This window comes from Grampus griseus (genome assembly GCF_964374135.1).
Source record: "Grampus griseus genome assembly, chromosome: 2".
Lineage (NCBI taxonomy): Eukaryota > Metazoa > Chordata > Mammalia > Artiodactyla > Delphinidae > Grampus > Grampus griseus.
In genome coordinates, this window is record NC_139018.1 from 96427596 (window position 1) to 96452603 (window position 25008).

General features: G+C 39.6%; 1 protein-coding gene across 1 annotated transcript in view; it reads right to left on the reverse strand.

Annotated features, from left to right (window-relative positions):
• MYO5A (myosin VA) overlaps window positions 1-25008 on the reverse strand; it is a 182345-nt gene that overhangs the window by 107117 nt on the left and 50220 nt on the right. Inside the window, exons 2-4 of the mRNA XM_082648646.1 lie at window positions 14724-14834; window positions 11397-11568; window positions 9240-9384 (exon numbers count right to left, since the gene is read on the reverse strand). Coding sequence (XP_082504772.1) covers window positions 9240-9384; window positions 11397-11568; window positions 14724-14834 — 428 coding nt within the window. The remainder of the gene's footprint in view (window positions 1-9239; window positions 9385-11396; window positions 11569-14723; window positions 14835-25008) is intronic.

Consider the following 25008-nt stretch of genomic DNA (forward strand, 5'->3'; position numbering starts at 1 on the left):
AAGAAATATCAGGCATTAAATTAGCGAGCATCACATCTAAGGATGAATCTGTAATAGTCTCTGAATTTTTTGTGTGTACATATCTGAAACACACTTTATTCCTAGAGAATTATTTTCGTCTATTAGAGTACTGTTGTCAACCACCTTTAGAAGAGACAGGAGTTACAGCAAACAAATTTAGAAGAAAATACTACTTAATTGGAAAAAAAATTATCTACTAGCTAACTGTCCGTAGTGTCTCCCACAAACTCCAGCTCTTACTAAAGTACCCTCATTACCAGAGAAGAAATGGTTCATTTGTTGGCTGATTCATTCAAATATGTTAGAACTCAAAGACTACCAACTGGACTTCCCTGGTGGCGCAGTGGTTAAGAATCCACCTGCCAATGCAGGGAGCACGGGTTCAAGCCCTGGTCCGGGAAGATCCCACATGCCACGGAGCAGCGAAGCCCATGCACCACAACTACTGAAGCCCAAGTGCCTAGAGCCCGTGCTTTGCAACAAAAGAAGCCACTGCAATGAGAAGCCCGCGCATCAAAGAGTAGCCTCGCTCGCTGCAACTAGAGAAAGCCTGCATGCAGCAATGAAGACCCAATGCAGCTAAACAAATTAATTAATTAATTAAAAAAACAAAGACTATCTACTATTACATCTTTAATTCATTCATACAATGACTCAAAACTCTAGGTGAAGAACTTGCTCATAAGACTATCATTTCCTTGAGGATAAGGACCTATGTCACCGTATCGTTAATATCCAGCAACTAGTCCAGAGTCTGACACATCACAAGCGCTCAGTAAATGTGTATTGATTATAAGTAAATAAAACTTTAATAACCAACCTAGCCTAGGAATAAATCTGCTTTGGCCACGATTTCGACTGCGAAAGAAGCAGGAAACTTCCACTTCCTGAGATGAAACCAGCAGTCAGCTTCAATCCATCAAATTAACTGAACAAGTACATAAAGGTAGTAACTTTTTTTTTTTTTTTTGTGGTATGCGGGCCCCTTTCACTGTTGTGGCCTCTCGCGTTGCACACGCTCCGTTCGCACAGGCTCAGCGGCCATGGCTCACGGGCCCAGCCGCTCCGCGGCATGTGGGATCCTCCCAGACCGGGGCACGAACCCGTGTGCCCTGCATCGGCAGGCAGACTCTCAACTACTGCGCCACCAGGGAAGCCCGGTAGTAACATTTTTGCCCTTAATTTATGGAGAGACAAGATGAGTTCAAAGGTTTTTAGGCCACAAGATTATGAGGTTATTTCACTATAGAAGACGATCTTTTTATCTTTTAAAAGAAATTTATTTATCCAACAAACATTTAGCAAACACCTACTACGTGGCAAACATTGTGCTAAATACTAGGGATACAAGTTTAAAAAGCCATGATCTGCATCCTCAAGTGGTTGAGGGTCTAAGAGGAAAGACAAACTAATAATTAAAGATTATAATACATGGGATGGGGTACTGAGAGAAGGAAGAGGTGATCAGGGAAGGCATCCTGGAGATGACACCTCAGCAAAGTCTAGAAAGATGAGTAAGAGAAAGCAAGCAAGGGAAAAGTAAGTTAGGAAGGAAACATTCCAGGGAAAGGAGATAACATAAATGAAGGCTCAGATGCATGAGAAATTAGGAAACATCAGATAATTTAATTTGACTAGAACATGAAGTAATGACAGATAAGGTTGCAGAGGTTAACGAGAAATGGATCATAATGATCTTAAATGAGATGTTAAGGAATCTGAAGTTTACCTAAAGGTCACCGAGTGTTACTGCAGGGTTTTAAACAGAAAATAAACAATCTAATTAGTAAAAACGCTCTGGCAGCAATGTGGATATGGGTGGCAGAGGTCCAGATGAAAAGATATGAAAGTCTGAACAAAGACTGTGGTGGCCATGACCGAGAGAGGCAGATGGGTTTAAGAGACATCAAAGTGATAGAATCAAAAGTACCTGCAATAAGTTTCCAAAGTAGAAAGATTTTTCTACGGTAAAGGTTGTTTTTTCGTTGAGAAAGTGTGGTCACTGTATTATTTTACAAACTGAAAAATACAATAGGAGTACCCAACTCAGGCCTGATTAAGTACATTCACATCACACTACCAGCACCTGTAAGCAGCCTGTTCAGATACTCTGACTCCCATACTGTGGGGAAAATCAGGAGGACCTAGGTGACACAAGGAATGTTTAATACTCATAGTAAAGGCTTGCATGTAACCCTCATTTTTATAAAACATCCTTGAACCTCATACTATCTCATTCCCTTTTTATTTGAACTTCTAGACTCAACTGGATATTCCCACTGCCTCTGTTCATACATGCCTGATTTCAAGATAAATCACTCAAAAACAAAAACAAAAAAACCCAAACAGTTCTCATTGTGGGGCCAATGTCCCTTTCTTTTTCATCATTTAGAATATTTTAATGTTCTCAGAATTGATGTCTTTGATACATTAATCAAGGACAGTATCATCATTCTTTGGATTCCCTTCCAAAATATAACTAGAAAAATGATCTCTTCCTAATTCCTGCATGATCAGTTCTGTCACTACACCCTGTGTGATAGCTACCTTGACAAAATTCTCCCAGCATTTCTTCCAATAATAAACAAGGTGAAGAGGCTTCCGCTAGTCTGACAAAAAGGAATTATTAGTGGGAACTGCTATCCTAAACTATACTGCCTTTGAAATACCATTTCAAGTCTTTATGACAAAATGTTACGTCAAAAAAACTGAAGCATTCATTATGTAGTAGCCCTTTCCTATACCATGGGGAAGAAGAGAACTGTTAAAGGAGATAAGGTTGAGGATTATTCAAATGAATCACACAGATTTGTACAAATACACACATATACACATTGATGTCAAGCACATACCAGATACATTTTCTCTTCCAGGATTTACGATCCTGGATCCATATGACCAACAATTTTTAAGGGACTTTATTATTCATTACATTTCCCTGACTTTGGCAGAGGCTTCCCTTCTTCTTGAAGCCTAGTAGAGCATTCCAATATATAAATAAGTACAACTTTTCCATTACATAAATTTCTCTGAGTTGGGCTCTGGTCTTCAATCTGTCATTTCCCAATTTCATGACTCTGAGCAATTGCATGCCCTCTCTGGGTCACAGTTTCCCTCATTTTTAAGATTAAATAGCATCTAAAGTCTTTCTCAATTCTAAAGTACTATAACTTAAAAGTTAAACTAACTCCGGCGTTGATTTTTCAGATGTTGGATGGGCCATAGTCTGCAGTCTAAGCCAGGTAAACTCAAGTACAATTGGAATAGGACACGCTTACAGATGCTCAGATGGGCTTGAAGGGCTGGACTTGAAATGGGCAAACATTTCTTCTCCATAGGACCCCTGAATCTGAGATGGCCAAAATCAATAAAGGGCTACAAAGAGAAAAAATGTAAATTCCATCCCCCTGCTTTTAAATTAAGAACAGGAAACAGAAATCTTTATAAAGGTACAGTAGTCTTTAAAACGTTTTTCAGTTATAAAAAATGTAAATTCCATCCCCCTGCTTTTAAATTAAGAACAGGAAACAGAAATCTTTATAAAGGTACAGTAGTCTTTAAAACGTTTCAGTTATATTTCAGAAATATATATATTTCTTCCTGGCCACAGGAAGAAATGCCAAAAAGAGACAAGAGCAGAGACAGGTAGAAGTGGGGAGCCGACTAGAGACACAGAAGGGAGAAGGGTAATACATAATAAAGACGTGCAAAGGGAAAAACAAGAAAAGTATAATAGAGATGCGGAGGAAATAGACAAAAACACCAGGGATAAAAAATTTTTTGGTTTTAACGTGAATATCAGAGTCTACCCTACTCTATTTATTTGAGCTGTAAGCTTTAGATTGTTACATCTATGTAAATAATAATTCATTATTCTTCGAAAGTTTGATTAGCTGGTCAGCCACTATTCACAATTCTTCAGGTTTCTTGTCCTTATAAGAACCTTCTTTTACTTTTGGGATGTAGATATCACTTCAAGGACCTGATAAAACCAAGTTAAGGAACAGAGATTCACCACTCTTCCTCAAGGACAGATCAATCTGGAGCATCCTAAGGATGCAGGAACTGAAAATTTATGATTTCTGGCTTGGCCAGTCCTCTCAAGGGCCCCCGCAATGATCCTAAATAGCCTGCGTACTGGGTGCCCCAAAGCAGAGGTGAACTCTTGTGGCCTGTTTCAGTCAATGTTGCTTCCAGAGGCTATAATGTGAACAAAAAGCCACTACGTAAATATACTGCTTCATTCATTTATGCAACAAATATGTAATGAGTAGCCACAATGTGCCAAACACTTTATGAAGATAAAAGACTCTAGGGTCATAGCTTATTGAGAGAGACTGAAAAGTACAGTTTAAATACAGTGGAGTAATTACAAGAAAAGAGGTCTATCCAGGATATTATGAAAGCATGGAGAAGGGGTATAGAACTAGTGGAAGCTGTGAGGAAGAGCTGTCAGGAAATGCTTTCTAGAGAAGGTGATGCCTGAATTGACTCTTATACAATAATTAGGAGAAAACTAGGTTGTATGGGGAAAAGGCAATAGGAATTAAACTATGGAGAGGTACCTGAAACCCCAGGAAATAAATTATTCAAGGATAGACTATCCACTCTGGGTTGATGAAAGAGAGAGATGTTACACTTGAGTCTATATTCCTTCTATCTATATATGTATTTGGTTTGTCCAGCCTTTCCTTAGATTATATCTAGTAAGATTCATTTCATATCAGTTATATTATTTTATACATTTTCCTTCTGAACTTTACCCTTTAAAAATGTAATCTCTCTAGGTTATGGTGCTCATATTTTCCAAGACCATCATCTTGTCCTCTGCAAACTTAATGAGCATACTTTCCATTCACATCCAGGTTGTTAATGAGGAAACTAAGTAATGCCAGCCTCAGACCTGACTCATGCAGGACCCACTTTACTATATCCACACACCTCAATGTTGACTCTCTCATAACCATCCACTGGGTGTTGCCATGTACCTTGGTTAAGTGTACAAGCACCTAGGTCTAATTTTTAGCTTATAAGTGAACATGTTCTCATGAAGCAAAATCTAGAGTTTTATTTTCTTGCAGGCACTCAATCTAATTGCTTCTCCTTTATCTGATCCCTTGCTAAAAAGGAAAATTATTAAGTTAGTGTAATATAATGCTTTCTTCCAACATTGTGTATTTACTGTGATGTGGCTTTCACTTGAGACTCTAATCCTTATTTCTCTTGTTAGAGAGGTGCTAAGTTTTTCTACATTTTTATCACTTGTCAAACCTCAAGCTGCTCAGCTCTGTTTTTCCAAGATTTCTGCTCTTGATCAAAATCCCAAGAAGAAAAGATTTACACTCTAAAGTGGATACTAGACAATGAGTTCACAAGACAATGTGCAGTATCAGTTTTTAAGTATAAATATTTACCATAAGACTGTGCTGGCACACTGATGAAAGCTGTGCTAGAGAGGTAGAGAGATTATTCAGGAAATGAAAATAAGCATTGGAGATACACCAAATTCCTGCTGAGAAGTCTGTCACATGACTATCAGATCTTCTCATGTCAATCTGATTTTCTGTTCCATCAGTATAGAGCCTATGAAATTAATATAAAGATTCCATAACAAAAATAGCCAATTGTTTCTAGTTATACATATTTTTTAATATTCTTTTCCATTATGGTTTATCATAGGGTATTGAATATAGTGCCCTGTGCTATACAGTAGGACCCTGTTTTTTATCTATCCGATATGTAAAAGCTTACAGCTGCTAACCTCAACCTCCCACTCACTCCCTCCCCCAACCCCCTCCCCCTTGGCAACCACCAGTCTGTTCTCTATGACTCTGTTCCTGTTTCATAGATAAGTTCATTTGTGTCGTATTTTAGATTCCACATATAAGTGACATCATATGGTATTTGTCTTTCTCTCAGAAATAGCCAATTTTATTTGTTTGTAACTTTTATAGACTCATATACTTACTGTACTTTATTCCTACTACAAACTTACTGGGTAGATAGTTCTCAGTAAGTCCCAAATTCATATAGTAAAGAATTCTGAAGAGGAATCATTTATCAGGAACTGAGGTGGTCTCAAAGTAAAAATTGAGTGGGATCATGAAGAATAAATAGAAACCAGGCAGATAACAGAGCATGGAGAAGGATATTCTAGGCTGAATAAAAGGTACAGAAATAAAAGTATGCAACGTTAGTTAATCTGAGGGAATAGATTAATATTGTGATAATACTGTGTTAGAATAGGGTCATACGGTTGGAAGTAAGAAAATTAAACAACAAAGACGAAAGGCTCTGTAGCCTCAGAGCTTGATTCATATCTCAGCTCCCAGATACTATTTATTAGCATGATAGTCTGAAAGTTACTTTCCTCAGTCTCCTCATTTGTAAAGCAGAGGTGATGATGTCTGCTCCCAGGGATGTAATGAAGATTAGAGGTAACATGCCTGACATCATGCTTGGCACACAGTATACCTCTAAACATGGTAGCTGCTAACTAATAGAAGTTAATTCACCTTTATATATCATACATAAAATTCCTTATCAGGTAGCATGTCTACTTGCCTAAGTAGGAATACTTGGTACCACATGGCAGGTGAGTCACAATTGGCAACAGGAGAGATTTTATAATCTATAACAGCCAGCATCCACTTGACCAATGGACCTTAGAAGTGTGAAGCATTCAGAGTCTGCCTAAACAAATGCAAGGAGGGGCCACTCTAAGGAAAGGCCTAGCAAGAGAGTCAGGAAGAATAAAACCCGATGAGAGGCTAAAATGAACAGAAAGAGAATGCAGCCATGAGACTCCATGATGATGAAGACCGTGATGACAGTAACAGCTTATATTTAAATAGTGTTTTTCAAAGTGCTTTTCATGTTTATCATCTAATGTAATTTTCACCTCTGAAGTAAGCATGATAAATATTATCTTTTCTTCATTGGGGGAAACAATAACACAGAGAGGTCAGATGGCTTATCCAAGTTTAGCGTAGAGTTGGGTTGTTATACTCCACATCTCTTAGTTTCCAGAGGAAAAGTCTACACTATGCTCCTTCTGCTTTGCTACAAGCTCCTTATCATAGCCTGCCCTCCACTAGAAAGAGTAAAAGACTTATGCATCAGTGCCCATGAAACTGAAAGGTAACAAGTGTGTACAACAGAATGCCTTAAATGTAAAGCTAGACCATCTAGTGCAAGTGTTCTATTTTATAGGTGATAAAACTGAGGGCCTGGGAGACCAGAAGATTTAAGCTTATATAGTTATTTACTGATGGAGCTGTGACTAGCATAGATATCTCTTCCATTACACTAAGGTTATGACTATAACTCTCTAATTTATTTCAAGAAAACTCATAAATGAAACTTAATCGATCAAATTTATTTGCTCTACCATTAACAAGGGAGGAAAAAAATACCAAATCAAAGCAATCAGTATTATTTGGTTTTAAGGAAACAAAAAGAAAAAAAAAAACCCTGATGTTTTAAGGAATATAATATTGTGATTTAGTTATCAGAGAGCAGTGAGTTTCAGCATGAGAAAAGACTGGCAAGAATGTGAGGCAAGTTTATTCCTAGATATTTTATTCATAAAGACATACATATCACCTTTTTCCCCAAGATGTGGACAAAACCATCTCATTATCTAGGCTTTTGCTCCACTGTGTATCTGGGTCACGTTGTATATTTTGCTGCCATAGCTTCATTAAAAGCAATTCGGAAGAGCAATAAATAAATACAAAAATGTATATGCACAAGGTTATTTACTGTAGCACCGTTTGCAGTTGCAAAATGTTGAAAACAATCTAAGTGATCATATATGGGAGAGTGGTTGAATAAATTCATAAAGTGGTAGGGAAGAAAGGAACCAACCTAAGTAACTTTGGAAACTGGCACTTTATATTACATAAGGCTAAAGACAAAATGAATTGGACGCAAATGTACTTGAGTGGTAAATTTGCTTTTCACAGGGATATGGGTTAGCATTTCTGATACAAAGAGTATTCCAGGATTGAGCAAACAAGTAAATAAACTACGGATAATGAGAGCCAGGGTTTTCAAGGTCAAAAAAAAAGTTAAAAGAAGGAAAAAGAAATCAAGAATAAAAATTGTGGTGTTGAACTAGATTTGGAGGTATCAGTGTGAACTTATGGTTTTTAATATATATATTAAATATACAAATAGGTATGTGCATGTGTATGTGTGTAAAAAAGTGCAAAGTCTTTCCTACTTAGAGAAAGGTAAATTAAAACAACACTAGGGGCTTCCCTGGTGGCGCAGTGGTTGAGAGTCCACCTGCTGATGCAGGGGACATGGGTTCGTGCCCCAGTCCGGGAAGATCCCACATGCTACGGAGTGGCTAGGCCCGTGAGCCATGGCCGCTGAGCCTGCGCGTCCGGAGCCTGTGCTCCGCAACGGGAGAGGCCACAACAGTGAGAGGCCCGCGTACCGCAAAAGAAAAAAAAAACAACACTAGGATACCATTTCTCACTTGTCAGACTATTTTTCTATGCATGCACAGTTTTGCATTACATTATATTATCAAGAGTATAATCTAGTCTTGAAAACAGCTTTTTTTCTCCCATTCTCCACTCTCAAAATTGTAGGGTTCCCCGATTAACATCAAAGACATTTCCCTGATGCTGTTCAGGATCCCTGACGCCCCAGCATCTGCTAACCTTAAAATTCACACTTGCCTTGAGATTTAATTCTAGCAGATACAGACAGATTTCTTTCAGCACTTAGGCCTTTTAGTTCTGGTCTGCCACTCACTAGCTGAATGACATTGGGCAAGTCACTTAATACCTACAAACCTTGATCCACTCATCTGTAAAACATAACATCTGTCCTTGCATGGTCACAGAATTACAACGAGATTCCAAAGGCAGTTTTTAAAAACGATATGTCCTTTTACAAATGTTAGGTTACTTTAATAATAATGCAGGCCAGGGACTTCCCTGGAAGTCCAGTGGTTAAGACTCCGCATCTCCACTGCAAGGGGCGTGGGTTAGATCCCTGGTCAGGGAACTAAGATCCCACATGCCGCATGGCACGGCCAAAAAAAAAAAAATGCAGGCCATCTGAGACAAATCAATCAAGGCTGTTTAATGAATAATTTACTAGTCGTTATTCACTGTATTTTAAAATATCTGTGACTCAGCAAAGAAGAAATTATCACATCTAATAAAAGTCATGAAATAATAAATAGCGCTTCCACCAACCTGGCCATTTGCTTGTAAGCTTCTTCAGCTACTGCAAAGATATGTGGATCCATATCGCCCATGTTCTGACCGCTGTATGCATTGATAATATCTTCTCCATAAATAGGCAGCTGCTCATAAGGATTTATAGCTACTAGGACTATACCTGGGGAGAAAGGTAAAAAAAAAAGCAAAAGAAGAAGTCAGTAATATCCTCAGGGGCATATCAAACTTGGTAAAGTGAGAACCATAGTTAATACTAACTCAATTTCAGTTAATATTGAACTAACAAATTGTTAAGGTCAAAATATATCATAGCCTTTGCCTCTGAACCCATTATACCTAGTCCTAACTAAAACACCATTTACGAACTAGACTAGGTGATTTAAAATAATAAAAACGGTGGCGATGTTGAAAGGACTTTAAATATTTTTGTAATATTTAAACCAAAAATTCCACTTCTAGAAATTTATCCAAATGAAATAATCATAGATTCACATAAAGGTTTTGTTTTTGAAATAAAGATGTTTATTATAATGTTATTCATAATAGTGAAAAGTGGAAACAAAGTATATAATAAAGGGAGAGTGGTTATGTACAGCACAGGGAACTATATTCAATATCCTGTGATAAACCTTAATGCAAAAGGATGAAAAAAATATATATATATGTACAACTGAGTCACTTCGCTGTATAGCAAAAACTAAACACAACATTGTGAATCAACTATACTTCAATAAAATTTTTTTTAAAAAGGGAGAGTGATTTAATACGTATTATTATATCCATGTAACGACTATTGAGCTACCACCACAAATCATGTTTATAAAAAATATTGTGTCATAGGAAAACATGACACAAAACTATATATAGACTGATTCCAATTTTATATCTATTTATACTCTCTCACATATACACACAGGATATAAGACAACATAATACTGGTTATTTTTCAGTGGTAAATTACATGTAATTCTTTTTTATACTTTTTTTGGCATTTCCTTAAATTTTACAGCAAGTATATATTAACTTAATAAAGTCATTCATTCAACAAATATTTGACTACAGCTAGCTTTCAAGTCATTACTAAGTGCTATATTTATAACAGTAAACAAACAAAAAGACAAATCTAAATGGAGTATAACCTTTAAAAATTGTGGGGACTTCCCTGGTGGCGCAGTGGTTAAGAATTCACCTGCAAATGCAGGGGACACGGGTTCCATCCCTGGTCTGGAAAGATTCCACATGCTGTGGAGCAACTAAGCCAATGGGCCACAACTACTGAGCCTGTGCTCTAGAGCCTGTAAGCCACAACAACTGAGCCCACGGGCCACAACTACTGAAGCCCTCGTGCCTCGAGTCTGTGTTCTGCAAGAAGAGAAGCCACCACAGTGAGAAGCCCGCACACCACAACAAAGAGTAGCCCCTGTTCGCCACAACTGGAGAAAGCCCATGTCAGCAACAAAGACCCAACGCAGCCGAAAAAAGCAAAACAAAACAAAAAGTGTATCACTGTACTGTACACCTCTAAGTTATATAACATTGTACATCAATTATATTTCAATAAAAAATTTTTTAACAAAAGGAAAAAATTTTGCCCTTATGAACCTTATATTCTAGAGGGAAATTCAGACAATAAAATAAGTAAGAAAAATATATATCATAGGTTAGACAGTAGTAAGGAAAAGGGGGGAAAATTAAACAGAGAAGGAAGATAGACAACTAGGGGAAGAAAAGATACGGCGGACAGGAAAGGCTTCACTGAGAAGGTAGCATATGTGCAAGAAAAAAATAAATTGAAGAAAAATGAAAATTCAGAAAAATAAATATTCAGTTAATAGGTAGGGAAGAAAAAGAGCAAATATCAAGGATATAAAAGGTATAAATTCTTTTAAGAAGAAAAGATACCTGTTCCTTTCCAAAACAGGAGCGTAATGAAGAAATGCTGAGTGCTGAGTTGGGTACACCAAGCAAAGAGATTTAGAAGGAAATGAATGGAAATCCCAGACCTGGGTCTCAGCAGAGAATGATTAGTGAAAGAAGGATAAGAAGTTAGTAGAGAAAAAAGAGCTGGGGACATGGGAGAAAATAAGAATTGTCCCCATGCACAATATTTCCATGGCCCTGTCCATTAGAGAAAAGAATTCACAGTTCACTCAGACAGCAACGCACACTCACCACAATATGTATAAATAAGTTTGGAATCAATAAAGCGGACTCTGAGATTGTGGAGTACAGCAGGCTCGTGAAGATAGCTGAGGGCTGTGAGGTCATTTTCACCCACAAGTATGTCAGGGTTTCTTAAGTGAGGCAGCTCCTTCGTCTTTGGATCTAGACGATATTCCAAATCCTGAAAATGCACAAGATATAGCATCTGGATAAATAATGACAACAAACCCAAAACAGGCACATACATTTTGCTTATTTCCTATTCCTGATTTGCTTCTCAGCTATTAAATGCATTCTTTTCCTGGCACCTTCCAAAACCACAGAAACTGGTGGAAATGGCAAAAAAAATAAGGAAAGTCTTCGTTTTCACTACATGTATTAACTCATATTAACAATTTTTGATAATACACTTTGAAAAATCAAAGCCTAGAATTTTTTTTACCTAGTTACTAGACCAGAGTTTTTAATCTTTAGTTAAATAAGCTTTTTATTTTTCCTCTTCACCTATTATAAGTGACAGACAGCATAAGAGAGTGGTAAGAGCTTGGCTCTAGAGCCAGATCAACCCAGGTTCAAATCCTAAAACTGGTACTTACTCCTTTTGTGGTCTTGGGTATATTATTTAACCTAAATCTTTCATTTGTAAAATGGGCATAATGGAAGTAGCTCATAGGGGTGTGGTAAAAATTAAGTGAGACAGTGCCTGGTATGTGCTAAGTACTTGGGAACTCCTGAACCCTGAGAGGTCCAAGAATCCCCTAAAATTAGGTGTTAACACTTTGTGTGTATGAACATATGTGTAAATATACACATATATGTGTATTTTTTAAAAAACACAGTCCATAGTTTTTATTCAACTTTTAATGAGGTGCTTGGGCCCCCAAATTAAGAAGTACTACTCACTTTAAAGCCAAGGGACTATGGCTTTATGGCAAAGCCAAGCATGGAGATTGTTACTCAACTACGTATTAAGGACAAACAACACACGACACATGAAAAGGAAAAAAAATGGCAATATAACTGCAGAGAGGGACAAGCTGATTTTGTAAAAAGACTTTTGTTAATACTTTTGTTAATACTAAAGAGATATATAGAGGTCAAATGTTCAAATCAGCTTGGAATGACTGCAAAATGGGGAGGAAATTTTTACAATCTGCCCCTCGACCTCTCTCTGCCTGTTTATTAGGGTATAATAATAAAACTTTTCCAAAGCAGACTGGTCCTTGCATTGGCTCCTGCCATACAAAAAAGCCACTTCTGGCTGTGTGATCTCAGGTAGACTGCTTAATGTCTTGGCTTCCTTATTTGGAAAATGGTTATAATACCACCTGTGAACCCACAGGATTGCTGTGACAATTAACATAAGAAAATACAGGGACTCCCCTGGTGGTCCAGTGGTTAAGACTCTGCCCTTCCACTGCAGGGGGCACGGGTTCAATCCCTGGTTGGGGAACTAAGATCCCACATGCACAGCCAAAAAAGAAGAAGAAAATATAGCCTAAGGTACCTAACGTCGTGCCTCACAGAGTGGATGATCAATGAATGTTGAGTAAATTAATTCCTTAGTTAGCAGTCAAGGCCCTCAATTCTTCCCTGCCTTCTTTCTGAATAAACTCCTTGTCTCTGTTTTGCTCTCCTAAAATTCATCCTCCATGCTGCCAACAGTGAGTCCTTTCTAAAACACAAACCTGGCACCCTTCTTCTGTTTAAAAACACTACAATCACTCCCTATAGCACACCAGTTGAAGTCCAAGAGTTTCAGCATGAACACCAGGCCCTCTGTGATCTGGTTCCCACCTCCATCCTCTTGCCAGTCCTGTACCCTCACTTCACATCCTAACAACATGGAACTTGCGCAGTTCCCCAAACACACATCACTGTACAAGCCTCCCTGCCTTTGTCCATGCTTTTCTAGATCCCTGAAATGCACTCCTCCTTGTCTACTCATTCTTTAGACAATGCCTCTCTGACCCTTAACCTTCACCAGTCCCTCTGGCCACGACCCACTCTGTTCTATTTTTGTTTCTTGTTTATATTTATTATATCATGTGTCACACTATTCATAAGTATATGTACTTTTCCTACCTGACATTAATGTCAGAGAGCATATCTTTTGCCACCTCTTAACATGGTCTATAGCAGGTACCTTAACACACAAGCCTTGAATTAGTACACACACCTTTCTAAATCTCGGCTCCAGTCAACTTGTGATATTCACTATCTCCAAAATATATTCCAATCCTCACAAAGTCTACTCCCTTCTCTTTGTTAATCCAAATTCTATTTAGTCAAAATTCTTCCTTCTCTTTGAAGCCTTCCTTGAAGCAGCCCACAGTGATGCTTCCCTCTGTTGGGATCCTAAAATCCTCACTGTCTTTACAGTACAGCAGAGTGGTAATGAGCACAGACCAGAAAGGCAATCTCCTGGCTTTAAGTCCCAGCTTCATCCCTTAATGCGTGTATAACCCAGAGCAAGTCCCAAACTCTCTGAGCCTCAGGTTCTTCATCCATAAAGTGGTAAAGATAATAGCCCAACCTCACAGGACTGTTATGAGGATTAAGTGAGTTACAGCATATAAAGAGCACTTAGAACTATGCCTGTACATAGTAAGTGCTCAATATATATTAACAGTCAGGACAGCATTATTCACTTGGCAGTTAATCATAAGCTTATCTTTTGACATCTTAATATTGCTGTGTTGAACTACTTTTTATATCCTGTATTTTCCTGGCTAGATTATAACTTGTTTAGAGGAAATTAACGTCACAAAGGTTTTTAAGAAAAAAGTGTGACATGCCCTGTTAAATGCAGTGGAGAGATTAAAAAGGGTAGAACTAAGACTCCACTCATGCAGTGAATGCAGATGGGAAAGAGATACAACTGGTTTTAAGTTTTTCTGGCCACTAGCAAAGTATTTTATATAACAGCTTCTAAGTAAATATTTTTCTAATACCTAGTTCCAGCAAATATCATATCTCAAACTGGCTCCTTAAATGTTGCTTTCTTAGTTAATGTGAATAATTTTAATAGTATCCTAAACAAAATACAGATAAACAGGAATATCTTTGGGAGGATTAGATGTGAATCTAAGCCAGGTCATAATAAATTCATAAATCAAAATAATGGATTTTTAAAAGTACCTGCTATTTTCACTAAGCCATTGGGATAGAAAATTGAGTTTGCCATTTTGCTATTTTTATCAATTAAGTAAGTGAAAATATTGTATTGATTCAAAATTTAACTTCCAAGTGAAGTTAAGTATGTCACAGCAAATTTACACTTTTGAATTTCCTTCACTTTATGCCAATAACAACAAATAAAAGCAAAATTTTTACCTTTCCATCCTCAAGGTGAAGCAGGAGGACTTTATCTCCTGGCTTATAATCTTTGAGCAACTCTGCTGACTTCCAAACTTCCTCGGGATCAGGTATCCAAACCCTGGCAAACTAGAAGACAAAAAGAAAAAAAAATTTTAAACCAGCAAATCAAGCATTCTTGACCTGCGCTAAACATGAGGAGATTTTCAACTAAATCTGGAAAGAAGCACCTTTGTGTTTTGTCAACAGCAAGCTCCAGCTCAGATTTCCACAAGTATTTTGGAAACAGTAATGAGTAGGTACTTTGCCAAAGGTTAGATTTCCAAGAGCTAGGTGTTAACAACACTTACAGATAGTAGACAGAGGCTAAGGCCCTTACACTCACCAGAGACAAGATATTTAAATAGCAAACATCACTCTGACAACCAACTTCCCCTTTATCCTATCTCTATCTCTGGGGAAGGTATCCAAAGAGAAACAGGTCAGAAGTCAGTCTATTATTACCACTGTCTTTTTATGATTCTTTTCCATCTTAGCCAATGAGATCGGTAGCTCTGCAGAAACAACTATACCAGAACTGGGTCAGTCTGGAAGGTATATATAACTTAGATGTTGAGATAGGGAGCAAGCTCAACTTGACAATGCCCCTTCCTATTGCCTCTATCACCTCCAACCCTACTTTCCACTCTCCCCTTAGACCCCCAGTGAAAATACACATGGCAGCCCTGAGGAAGAGGACTAAGCTTGTTCAGCCACATCCAGTGTGAAGACTGGGAAGGAAGACAAGAAGGCAAGGTCCCAAGATCCCATGAGAAATCTAGAAATGGGATGTGGCAGCAAGAGTCAGGGAGGAATTAGAAATAGGGCTGGACACACCTACCCACTGAGTCTGCTCAGGTACCTGGTGAAACAGAAGCAGTTAGCGACAGATAACCCAAGCCAAAGTGAACCAGCCGCGACAGAGCTCCCAGCAAGACAAGGGAGGGTCCAGTGTCACATAACAGCTCTGTCACCAGCTGTCTCCACTAGCTAATAGAGGGTGTGACTTTCCTGCAATGCTCCCCATTCCCTTTTTTACTCGTGTTGCTCTAGTTTTACCCCTCGTTACCTTGTGAGTCCCTCAAATATCTCACTTATGATTCCTCAGACCTTATTTTAGTTATTTATGGATCTGTCCACCTCCTACACTAGGCTGCATGCTCCTTAAGCCATCTTTGAGCCCCCTAGAGGTTGGCTCAGCTCCTTGCCCACAGTTCGTGGGGCATTTGTCTTGATTTTATGTAAGGCAGAGGTAGGACAAGGGAAGGAAACAAAGTCAGGAGAATGGGGATGAGAGGTAGCAAAGGCAAACATCACAGACCCACCTCAGGATTTTTCCTGAAGCCACAAAGCACAGCTGAGATGGGGTAGGAGTCAGAGACTCAGGGAAGAGATTCATGGAGTAGTAGGCAAAGAAAGGGTAAACACTGATGTAGGAACTGTAGGAGAAGGATAAACAAGGATTTGGGATCTGAAGTACTGTGACTAAAGCCACAAAAACTGTAGGAGATGAAGAAGAGAGAAAAAGCCTTAAACTAGATACACTAAAATATAAACACACATCAAAGATTTATGACAATTCAAAGGTACCCCTAATTAGAAAGGAGAGTAAGGGCAAAAATGGAGATGGGCTCAATCTTACGGAAACAGTCAAAATCTGAGAAAAGAATGCTAGCACAGATTTAAGTTGCATAGTAGCTTTCAAGGAAAATAAAAACCATCTGTTCTTCTACAATACAATTTATGATGAGGTAATTCTGACCGAGTCTAATGGGAAAGCACTGGAAAGGTGGGTTCAGGGGACATGCCTGCGCTGGTATGTGCAGAGAGGGGAACCAAACAACACTGGTTCAGCCTAACATGGCTTCTCAGGGGTTACACCCATCCTGTGTGCGTAAGGAGGTAGCAGGCATTTTTCTTACTGTATCCTACCACAAGGACAACACTCAAGAGGTCCTTGATTAATGCAGATGATTCACTGGAAGTTTTGCTAACTTGCATTTTGTCAGTCAAGGAACCCTAAAGTGTGGGCACCAAGAGTAATTGTTTCTGATGCCTCAGACACTTTGGGAACAAGACTGACAGCACTAACAGTAAATGACCAGTCCCTGAATCCCCAAAACTCTGACCCATGTGATTCTCTCTCCTTCCCCAAACTCCCACACACATAATTTGCTTTTCATACAGCACATGTGCACATCTTTCCTAGCTCCCCTATTAAATCATAAGCAGCTTGGCAACATGGAATCTGCTTGGTTCATTTTTGATACCCCATTGTGAATGTTCACAAAAAATGAATGCTTTATGTGACAATTCAAACAAGCCTATAATAAAAACTATGTGTCCCTCTAGGCTATGAACTGAAGCAGAAGAAAAATCCCAAATCATCAACACCCCTTCCTCTGAACCCTGACATTAACACTGACACTCCATATGGTTACTAAGTAATTCACATAACCTTTAAGGCATGTTTTTGAGGTAGAAAATTCTATGGAATTTTCTATTCCTACTATGCTAAAGCACATAATGGGCTTCCAGAAATTACACACACACACACACACACACACACACACACACAAATATCTGTTGAATGAAAGAGTGATATAATGAACTCCCATATACCCACCACTTAGGTTCAGAAATAGAACATTACTCCTCAGGGGGATATATTCTTAAACATTTCATTTTCTCTCCATTTTCAATCACTACTGCCATTGTCCAGTCATGCCAATCTATGTGTTTGCAGTATCCTGAATAAGCCCTGCTGCCTTACATTTGCTTTGCCTATTTCCTCCTTCTGAAACACAACCCCTCCCCCTTTCAGATAGCAGACTCCTATTCATTCTTCACATCTGTGTTAAAGTACCTCCTTCTCTAAGAAGACTTTCCTGACTTATCATCATCATTTGGCACTCTGTTCTCAATGTCCTCATTACCTCATACAATCTTCCTCTAGAATCCTTATCCCACTAAATGATGACTTTGCTTGCCTATCTCACTCGGTAGACTGTAGGTTCCTTGAGAGGAGGGGTGCATCTTATTCATCTCTGTCTCTTCAGCACTTAACACAGGGCCTGCCTAATAATTTCTTAATAAACTTTTGTTATATGAATGTTCCTGGCCTTAGACATTATACTCGAAGAGGGTAGGTTAAAAGAAGTATTGGCTAGAGGCTCCCAGAATCTTCTAAAAGGGTCTATAATTTCCAGAAGTAGAGAAAGATGAAAGTGACATTGGAGAGTTGAGTTATACAGGAAATCTTGGTGTGACAGAAGGAAAAAGAGCCAGACATGAGAGGAGTACAGAAGTAATGAAACACCCTTTCCTCCCCGCCACCGCAAACCTCCATCCCTTCATAATTCATGTATTTAGAGTGGAAGCTATACCTCACTTCCAGAACAGAGAGCCCCACTTCCAATCCCACTACAAATTCTTTACTTAGAAGGCAAAGAGGTGTTGTGACCACCACTTCTACCAGCCATCTCCTGGAGCAGCAAAGGGGAGAACAGATGGGAAGAAAGGTAGGCCAAGGGGTTAGAGCAGGGAAAGAGGGTCACACTAAAATGGCGGAAGGAGAAAAGATTGGCTGCAGTGAACACAAGGTGCATTCTGAGTAGGGCTGGAAGTAAAGAGCAAAAGTGTCCTGTGCCCCTACTGCGGCTTTTTAACAGATACAAGCATACCTCATTTTATTGTGCTCTGCTTTATTGTACTTTGCAGATATGGCTTTTTTACAAATTGAAGGTTTGTGGCAACCCTGTTTCAGGCAAGTCTACTGGTGCCATTTTCCAACAGGATTTGCTGACTTCATCTCTGTGTCACATTTTGATAATTCTCACAATATTTGAAACTTTTTCATTATTGTTATATTTGTTATGGTGATCTGTGATCTTTGATGTTACTATCGTAATTGTTTTGTGGTGCCGTGAACCGCACCCACATAAGATGACGAACCTAAATGATAACGTTGTGTGTGTTCTGACTGCTCCACCAACTACTGGCTCTTTGCCTGTCTCTTCCTCTCCTTGGGCCTCCCTATTCTCTCAGACACAACAATATTGGTATTAGGCCAATTAATAACCTTATAATGGCCTCTAAGCATTCAAGTGAAAGGAAGAGTTGCAGGCCTCTCACTTTAAGTCAAAAGCTAGAAATGATTAAGCTTAGTGAGGATGGTGCATCAAAAGCTGAGATAGGCTGAAAGCACTTACACCAAATAGTTGGCCAAGTTGTGAATGCAAAGAAAAAGTTCTTGAAGGAAATTAAAAGTGCTACTCCAATGAACACGCAAATGATAAGAAAGAGGAACAGCCTTACTGCTGATATGGAGAAAGTTTTAGTGTCTGGAAGGCAGATCAAACCAGACACATTCCCTTAAGCCAAAGCCAAATCCAGAGCAAGGCTCTAACTCTCTTCAATTACATGAAGCCTGAGAGAGGTGAGGAAGCTGAAGAAAAATGTGAAGCTAGCAGAGGTTGGTTCATGAGGTTGAAGGAAAGAAGCCGTCTCCATCACATGAGTGCAAGGTGAAGCAGCAAGGGCTGATGTAGAAGCTGCAGCAAGTTATCCTGAAGATCTAGCTAAGATAATGAAGGTGGCTACACTAAACAACAGATTTTCAGTGTAGACAAAACAGCCTTATTTTGGAAGAAGATGCCATCTAGGACTTTCATAGCTAAAGAAAAGTCAACGCTTGGCTTCAAAGCTTCAAAGGACAGGCTGACTCTCTTGTTAGAGGCCAGTGGAGATGGTGATTTGAATCTGAAGCCAGTGCTCACTTACCATTCCCCAAAACCTAGGGTCCTTAAGAATTATGCTAGAACTACTCTGCCTATGCTCTATAAATGGAACAAAGCTTGGATGACAGCACACCTGTTGACAACATGGTTTACTGAATATTTTAAGCTGACTCTTGAGACCAATTGCTCAGGAAAAAAAAAGATTCCTTTCAAAATATTACTGCTCATTGACAAGGCACCTGCCTATCCAAGACCTCTGATGGGGATGTAAAACAAGATTAATATTGTTTTCATAACTATTAACACAACATTCATTCTGCAGCTCACAGATGAGGAGTCATTTTGACTTTCAAGTCTTATTCTTTAAGAAATACTTTTTTTTTTTTTTTTTGCGGTATGCGGGCCTCTCACTATTGTGGCCTCTCCCGTTGCGGAGCACAGGCTCCGGAAGCACAGGCTCAGCGGCCATGGCTCACGGGCCCAGCCGCTCCGCGGCATGTGGGATCCTCCCGGACCGGGGCACGAACCCATGTCCCCTGCATCGGCAGGCGGACTCTCAACCACTGCGCCACCAGGGAAGCCCAAGAAATACTTTTTTTTAAAAAAGAAATTTATTTATTTATTTATTTTTGGCTGCGTTGGGTCTTTGTTGCTGCATGCAGGCTTTGTCTACTTGTGTCAAGCAGGGGCTACTCTTTGTTGTGGTGCACGGGTACCTCATTGTGGTGGCTTCTCTTATTGTGGGGCATGGGCTCTAGGTGCACAGGCTTCAGTAGTTGTGGCACGTGGGCTCAGTAGTTGTGGCTTGCGGGCTCTAGCGCGCAGGCTCAGTATTTGTGGCACCCGGGCTTAGTTGCTCCATGGCATGTGGGATCTTCCTGGACCGGGGCTCGAACCCATGTCCCCTGCATTGGCAGGCGGATTCTTAACCACTGAGTCACCAGGAAAGTCCCAAGAAATACTTTTTTTATTCTTTAAGAAATACTTTTCATTGCCATAGACAGTGATTCCTCTAATGGAACTGGGCAAAGTAATTGAACCATTATGGAAAGGAGTCACCATTCTAGATGCCATTAAGGACATTTGTGATTCATGAGAATAGGTCAAATACCAACATTAACAGGAGTTTAAAAGAAGTTGATTCCAGCCCTCATGGATGTCTTTGAGGAGTTCAAGACTTCAGTGGAGGAAGTAATTACAGATGTGGTAGAAATGGCAAGAGAACTAGCATTAGAAGTGGAGCCTGAAGTTGTGACTGAATTAGGGCAACCTCATGATATAACTTTAATGGATGAGGAGTTGCTTCCTGTGGAGAAGCAAAGAAAGTACTTTTTTTGAGAGAGAAATCTACTCCTGGTGAAGATGGCTGAAATTACAACAAAAGATTTAAACTTAGTTGATAAAGCAGCAGGGTTTGAGAGGATTGACTCCAATTTTGAAAGAAGTTCTGTGGGTAAAGCACTATAAACCAGTACTGCATGATACAGAGATATAGTTCACGAAAGGAAGAGTCAATCGATGTGGCAGATTTCACTGTTGTCTTATGAAATTGCCACAGCCATTCCAACCTTCAATAACCATTACCCTGATCAGCAAGCAGCCATCAACATCGAGGCAAGACCCTCAACCAGCAAAAAGATTATGACCCACTGAAGGTTTAGATGATGGTTAGCATTTTTTAGCAATAAAGTAATTTTTAATTAGGTATTGTACATTGTTTTTTTTAGACATAATGCTATTGCATACTTAATAGACTACAGTATAGTGTAAACATAACTTTTATTATGCACTGGGAAACCAAAAAATTATTGTGACTCACTTTATTGCGATATTCACTTTATTGTGGTGGTCCAGAACTGAACCCACAATATCTCCAAGGCATGCCTGTGCCAAGGCTTAGACCTTAAAAGTACTAGAACTGGTGGGCTTCCCTGGTGGCGCAGTGGTTGACAGTCCGCCTGCCGATGCAGGGGACACGGGTTCGTGCCCCGGTCCGGGAAGATCCCACATGCCGCGGAGCGGCTGGGCCCGTGAGCCATGGCCGCTGAGCCTGCGCGTCCAGAGCCTGTGCTCCGCAACGGGAGAGGCCACAATAGTGAGAGGCCCACGTACCACACACACACAAAAAAAAGGTAGTAGAGCTGGGATCCAAATCTATGTCTACACTAGAAGCCAAACATTCTTTCCCTTCCACCTCCCTTCTCCCTAGTAAAAACAGTAGATTTCAGAAAGAAGAAACTGCCCTCTCCCACTCCAAAATTGTTCCCCTTTGTGTTGTAATGCAAACTGCTATTACACTGGTCCATGTCATCAGGTAAGACTTAAGACTGTCTCATCTTGGGACTTCCCTGGTGGCACAGTGGCTAAAATTCTGCCTGCCAATGCAGGGGACCTGGTCCGGGAAGATCCCACATGCCATGGAGCAACTAAGCCCATGCGCCACAACTACTGAGCCTGCGCTCTAGAGCCTGCAAGCCACAACTACTGAGCCTGCGTGCTGCAACTACTACTGAAGCCCACATGCCTAGAGCTTGTGCTCTGCAACAAGAGAAGCCACTGCATTGAGAAGCCTGCGCACCACAACGAAGAACAGCCCCCGTTCACAGCAACAAGAGAAAGCCCACACGCAGTAACAAAGACCCAACACAGCCAAAAACAAATAAATAAAATATTAAATTACTTTGAAAAATCATTTTAAATAAATTGGGATAAAACATTCACATAACTATTAAAATCCTTAATGACTTGGGATAAAACATTCACATAACCTCTAGAGCCTTGTATTATTTGGCACCTCCTCCAGAAGGTTTTGGAGAACCAGCCTCATCTCATGACAGTCCCTACTCTATCCCCTTTCTTCACCCCACCAAGGGCCATCTGCACTGGTTTTCCTTCAACTGCTTAAACAATTCATGCTACCTCAAGCCTCAAGACCTTCTCTCATGCTTTCTCTTGGCCTGGAACCCTTAGCTTCACTGGTTATGTGACTGATTCCTACTTAATCTTTCACATTCTCAGCTTAAGTATCTGTTATTTGAAAAGACCCTCCCTGACCTCTCCATCTAAATTAAGCCCTGTTGCTAATGCTTTCTCACATAATCCTGTACTTTTTCTTCACTATAAAGACCACGAAGACAGGGACTGGGTCTATTTTGCTCAAAACTGATGCCCAGAGCTAAACATATTGTCTTATCTATAACAGGTGTCTGATAAGTACGTACTGAATAAATGAATTGCCTGTTTCATCACATCTAAGACACCATCAATAATGATACATTCCTAATGTGAAAACCATTGTAAATGTTAGAATTCAATAAATATGACAGGTTATTATTGTACACATTGTTCTTACCCACATCTGACTCTATATCTCTGCATTTTTCCCCTTTTTCTGCCACTTTTTCAAATTTGTCTAAAAAAAATTTATACCCTTTCTTGAATGAGGCAGAATTTTATTTAATTTTTAAAAAATTTTTAATTTATTTATTTTTGGCTGCGTTGGGTCTTGTTGCTGCATGCGGGCTTTCTCTAGTTGCGGCAAGCGGGGGCTACTCTTAGCTGTGGTGCGCGGGCTTCTCAATGCAGTGGCTTCTCTTGTTGTGAAGCATGGGCTCTAAGAACGCGGGCTTCAGAAGTTGTGACACACGGGCTCAGTAGTTGTGACTCGCGGGCTCTAGAGTGCAGGCTCAGTAGTTGTGGGGCATAGGCTTATCTGCTCCACGTCATGTGAGATCTTCCCGAACCAGGGATGGAACCCGTGTCCCCTGCATTCGTAGGCAGATTCTTAACCACTGCGTCACCAGGGAAGTCCCAAGGCAGAATTTTAAAAATAAAACAACCCACTTAACAAAACCCAGTTTAAGTGTTCTGACCTCTAGAAAGCCTTCCTTGACCATTAAGTTAAGGTAGGGGCTCCTGCTTGGACCTTCCATAATTTCTGGGTTTTATCTCTATGCACTTTTCACATTCCACTGTAATTATCTTCCCACAGGCCTGTCTTTTTAACTAGATTGTGACCTCCTTGAGGACAGGATCTATGATATACCCATTGGTATCATACTCATACCTGGCCCAATGCTTAGCAAAGTAGATGCCAGGAGATGTCAGTTGAATGAATGAATAACTGAATAGACGAGTCTTTAGGAGTCACAGAACTTCCACAGATTTGAAATGTGAGAAATGGTACACTAAAACACAAAGCCAGTCATGGCAGAAGCCATAGAACTGAAAATAATTTCATTAGCTACCAGTGCAAGCATGAGTCACTCACACTTAAAAATACAAAAGGCTGGCTTGCCCAAATGAAATACCATTTCCCAACAGGAAGTTACTTTAAAGATAAGGAACAGAACATGAAGAGCCTCTGTGTTAGTAAAAGATATTCATATTTATATCTTATGTGCTAACTATCTCTCTGTCCTTAGCTTGGGTAGACTTTTGATCAACAGAATTCCCTTAAAGACTGTTTGAACAAAACTCACAGTTTCTACTTTGTAGCATTAATATTTTTAATTGCATATACAACAGGCTAGGCTAATAATACAAGGTTGCGGTGTTCGTTTGATATATTGAAAGTTCAACTAGGTGTGCGATGAGCACCAAGGAGGCAGGTGCCCGCAGAGATACCCTAAGGGAAGAGAACCACAGAAGAAGTGCTGCTGGACTCAGGCCAGCTGCTGGCCATGCTTGCATCTTGATCATGGTGAGACAATTACTAGAAAACCAAGAAGCAGAAATCATTAGATATTGAGGTTATGAAACTCTAACTCAGCAATTCCCGAACTTCTAGAGACCAAGAGTACACTCTTCTTCCCTCAACTGTGACAGCCTTAAGGCGCTAAAGAGCAGTACTGAACTGACAAGAGCATCCGAATCAGCATCAGTAGCACTGAACTGACAAGGGCTGGGGGTTCTCAACAGGACTGACAGAAATTGACTGGACAATGGGGATATGAGAAAGCTCAAATTCAACTGCTGCTCTATTTTAGGATGTAAAAATCTCCTAGTTTATGAAATAAAGGACATTGGTTCTTAAGCAAGAGTTACTCCAACTGCATATGCTGAGAGAATATTTTAAAAGACAAATGCAGCACAAGAAGCAGAGGCTGTAAAAGAACTGAGGCCTCAGCTTTTTCCTCAGACGTCAAGCTGGGGTCCTGGCACTGATGTGACCACACCCTTCTAGCTGATCAAAATGGATTTCTCTGGAAATAAAAATTTTATTCTGTCTGTGATGACTGAGGAAGACATTACTTCTTTCTATCCCTTTATGGTGGCTTCTCACTCTTACAAAAATTTTATGAGTCTATGTACTTCTTCTTAATACATAAAAAACTAAAATTTTTAAATATTGCAAAATTATCACACCTAAAATTGCTTTCCTTTTTTATTATTATACATAGAATTAGTTTTCCCTCACTCATTTTTCCTAATTTTCTTAGTTATTTAAGCTTCTATTACGGACAATTTCATAAGTTATTTTAGCATGCTTCATACAAAACAGATTCTGCTTTGCTATCTCACTC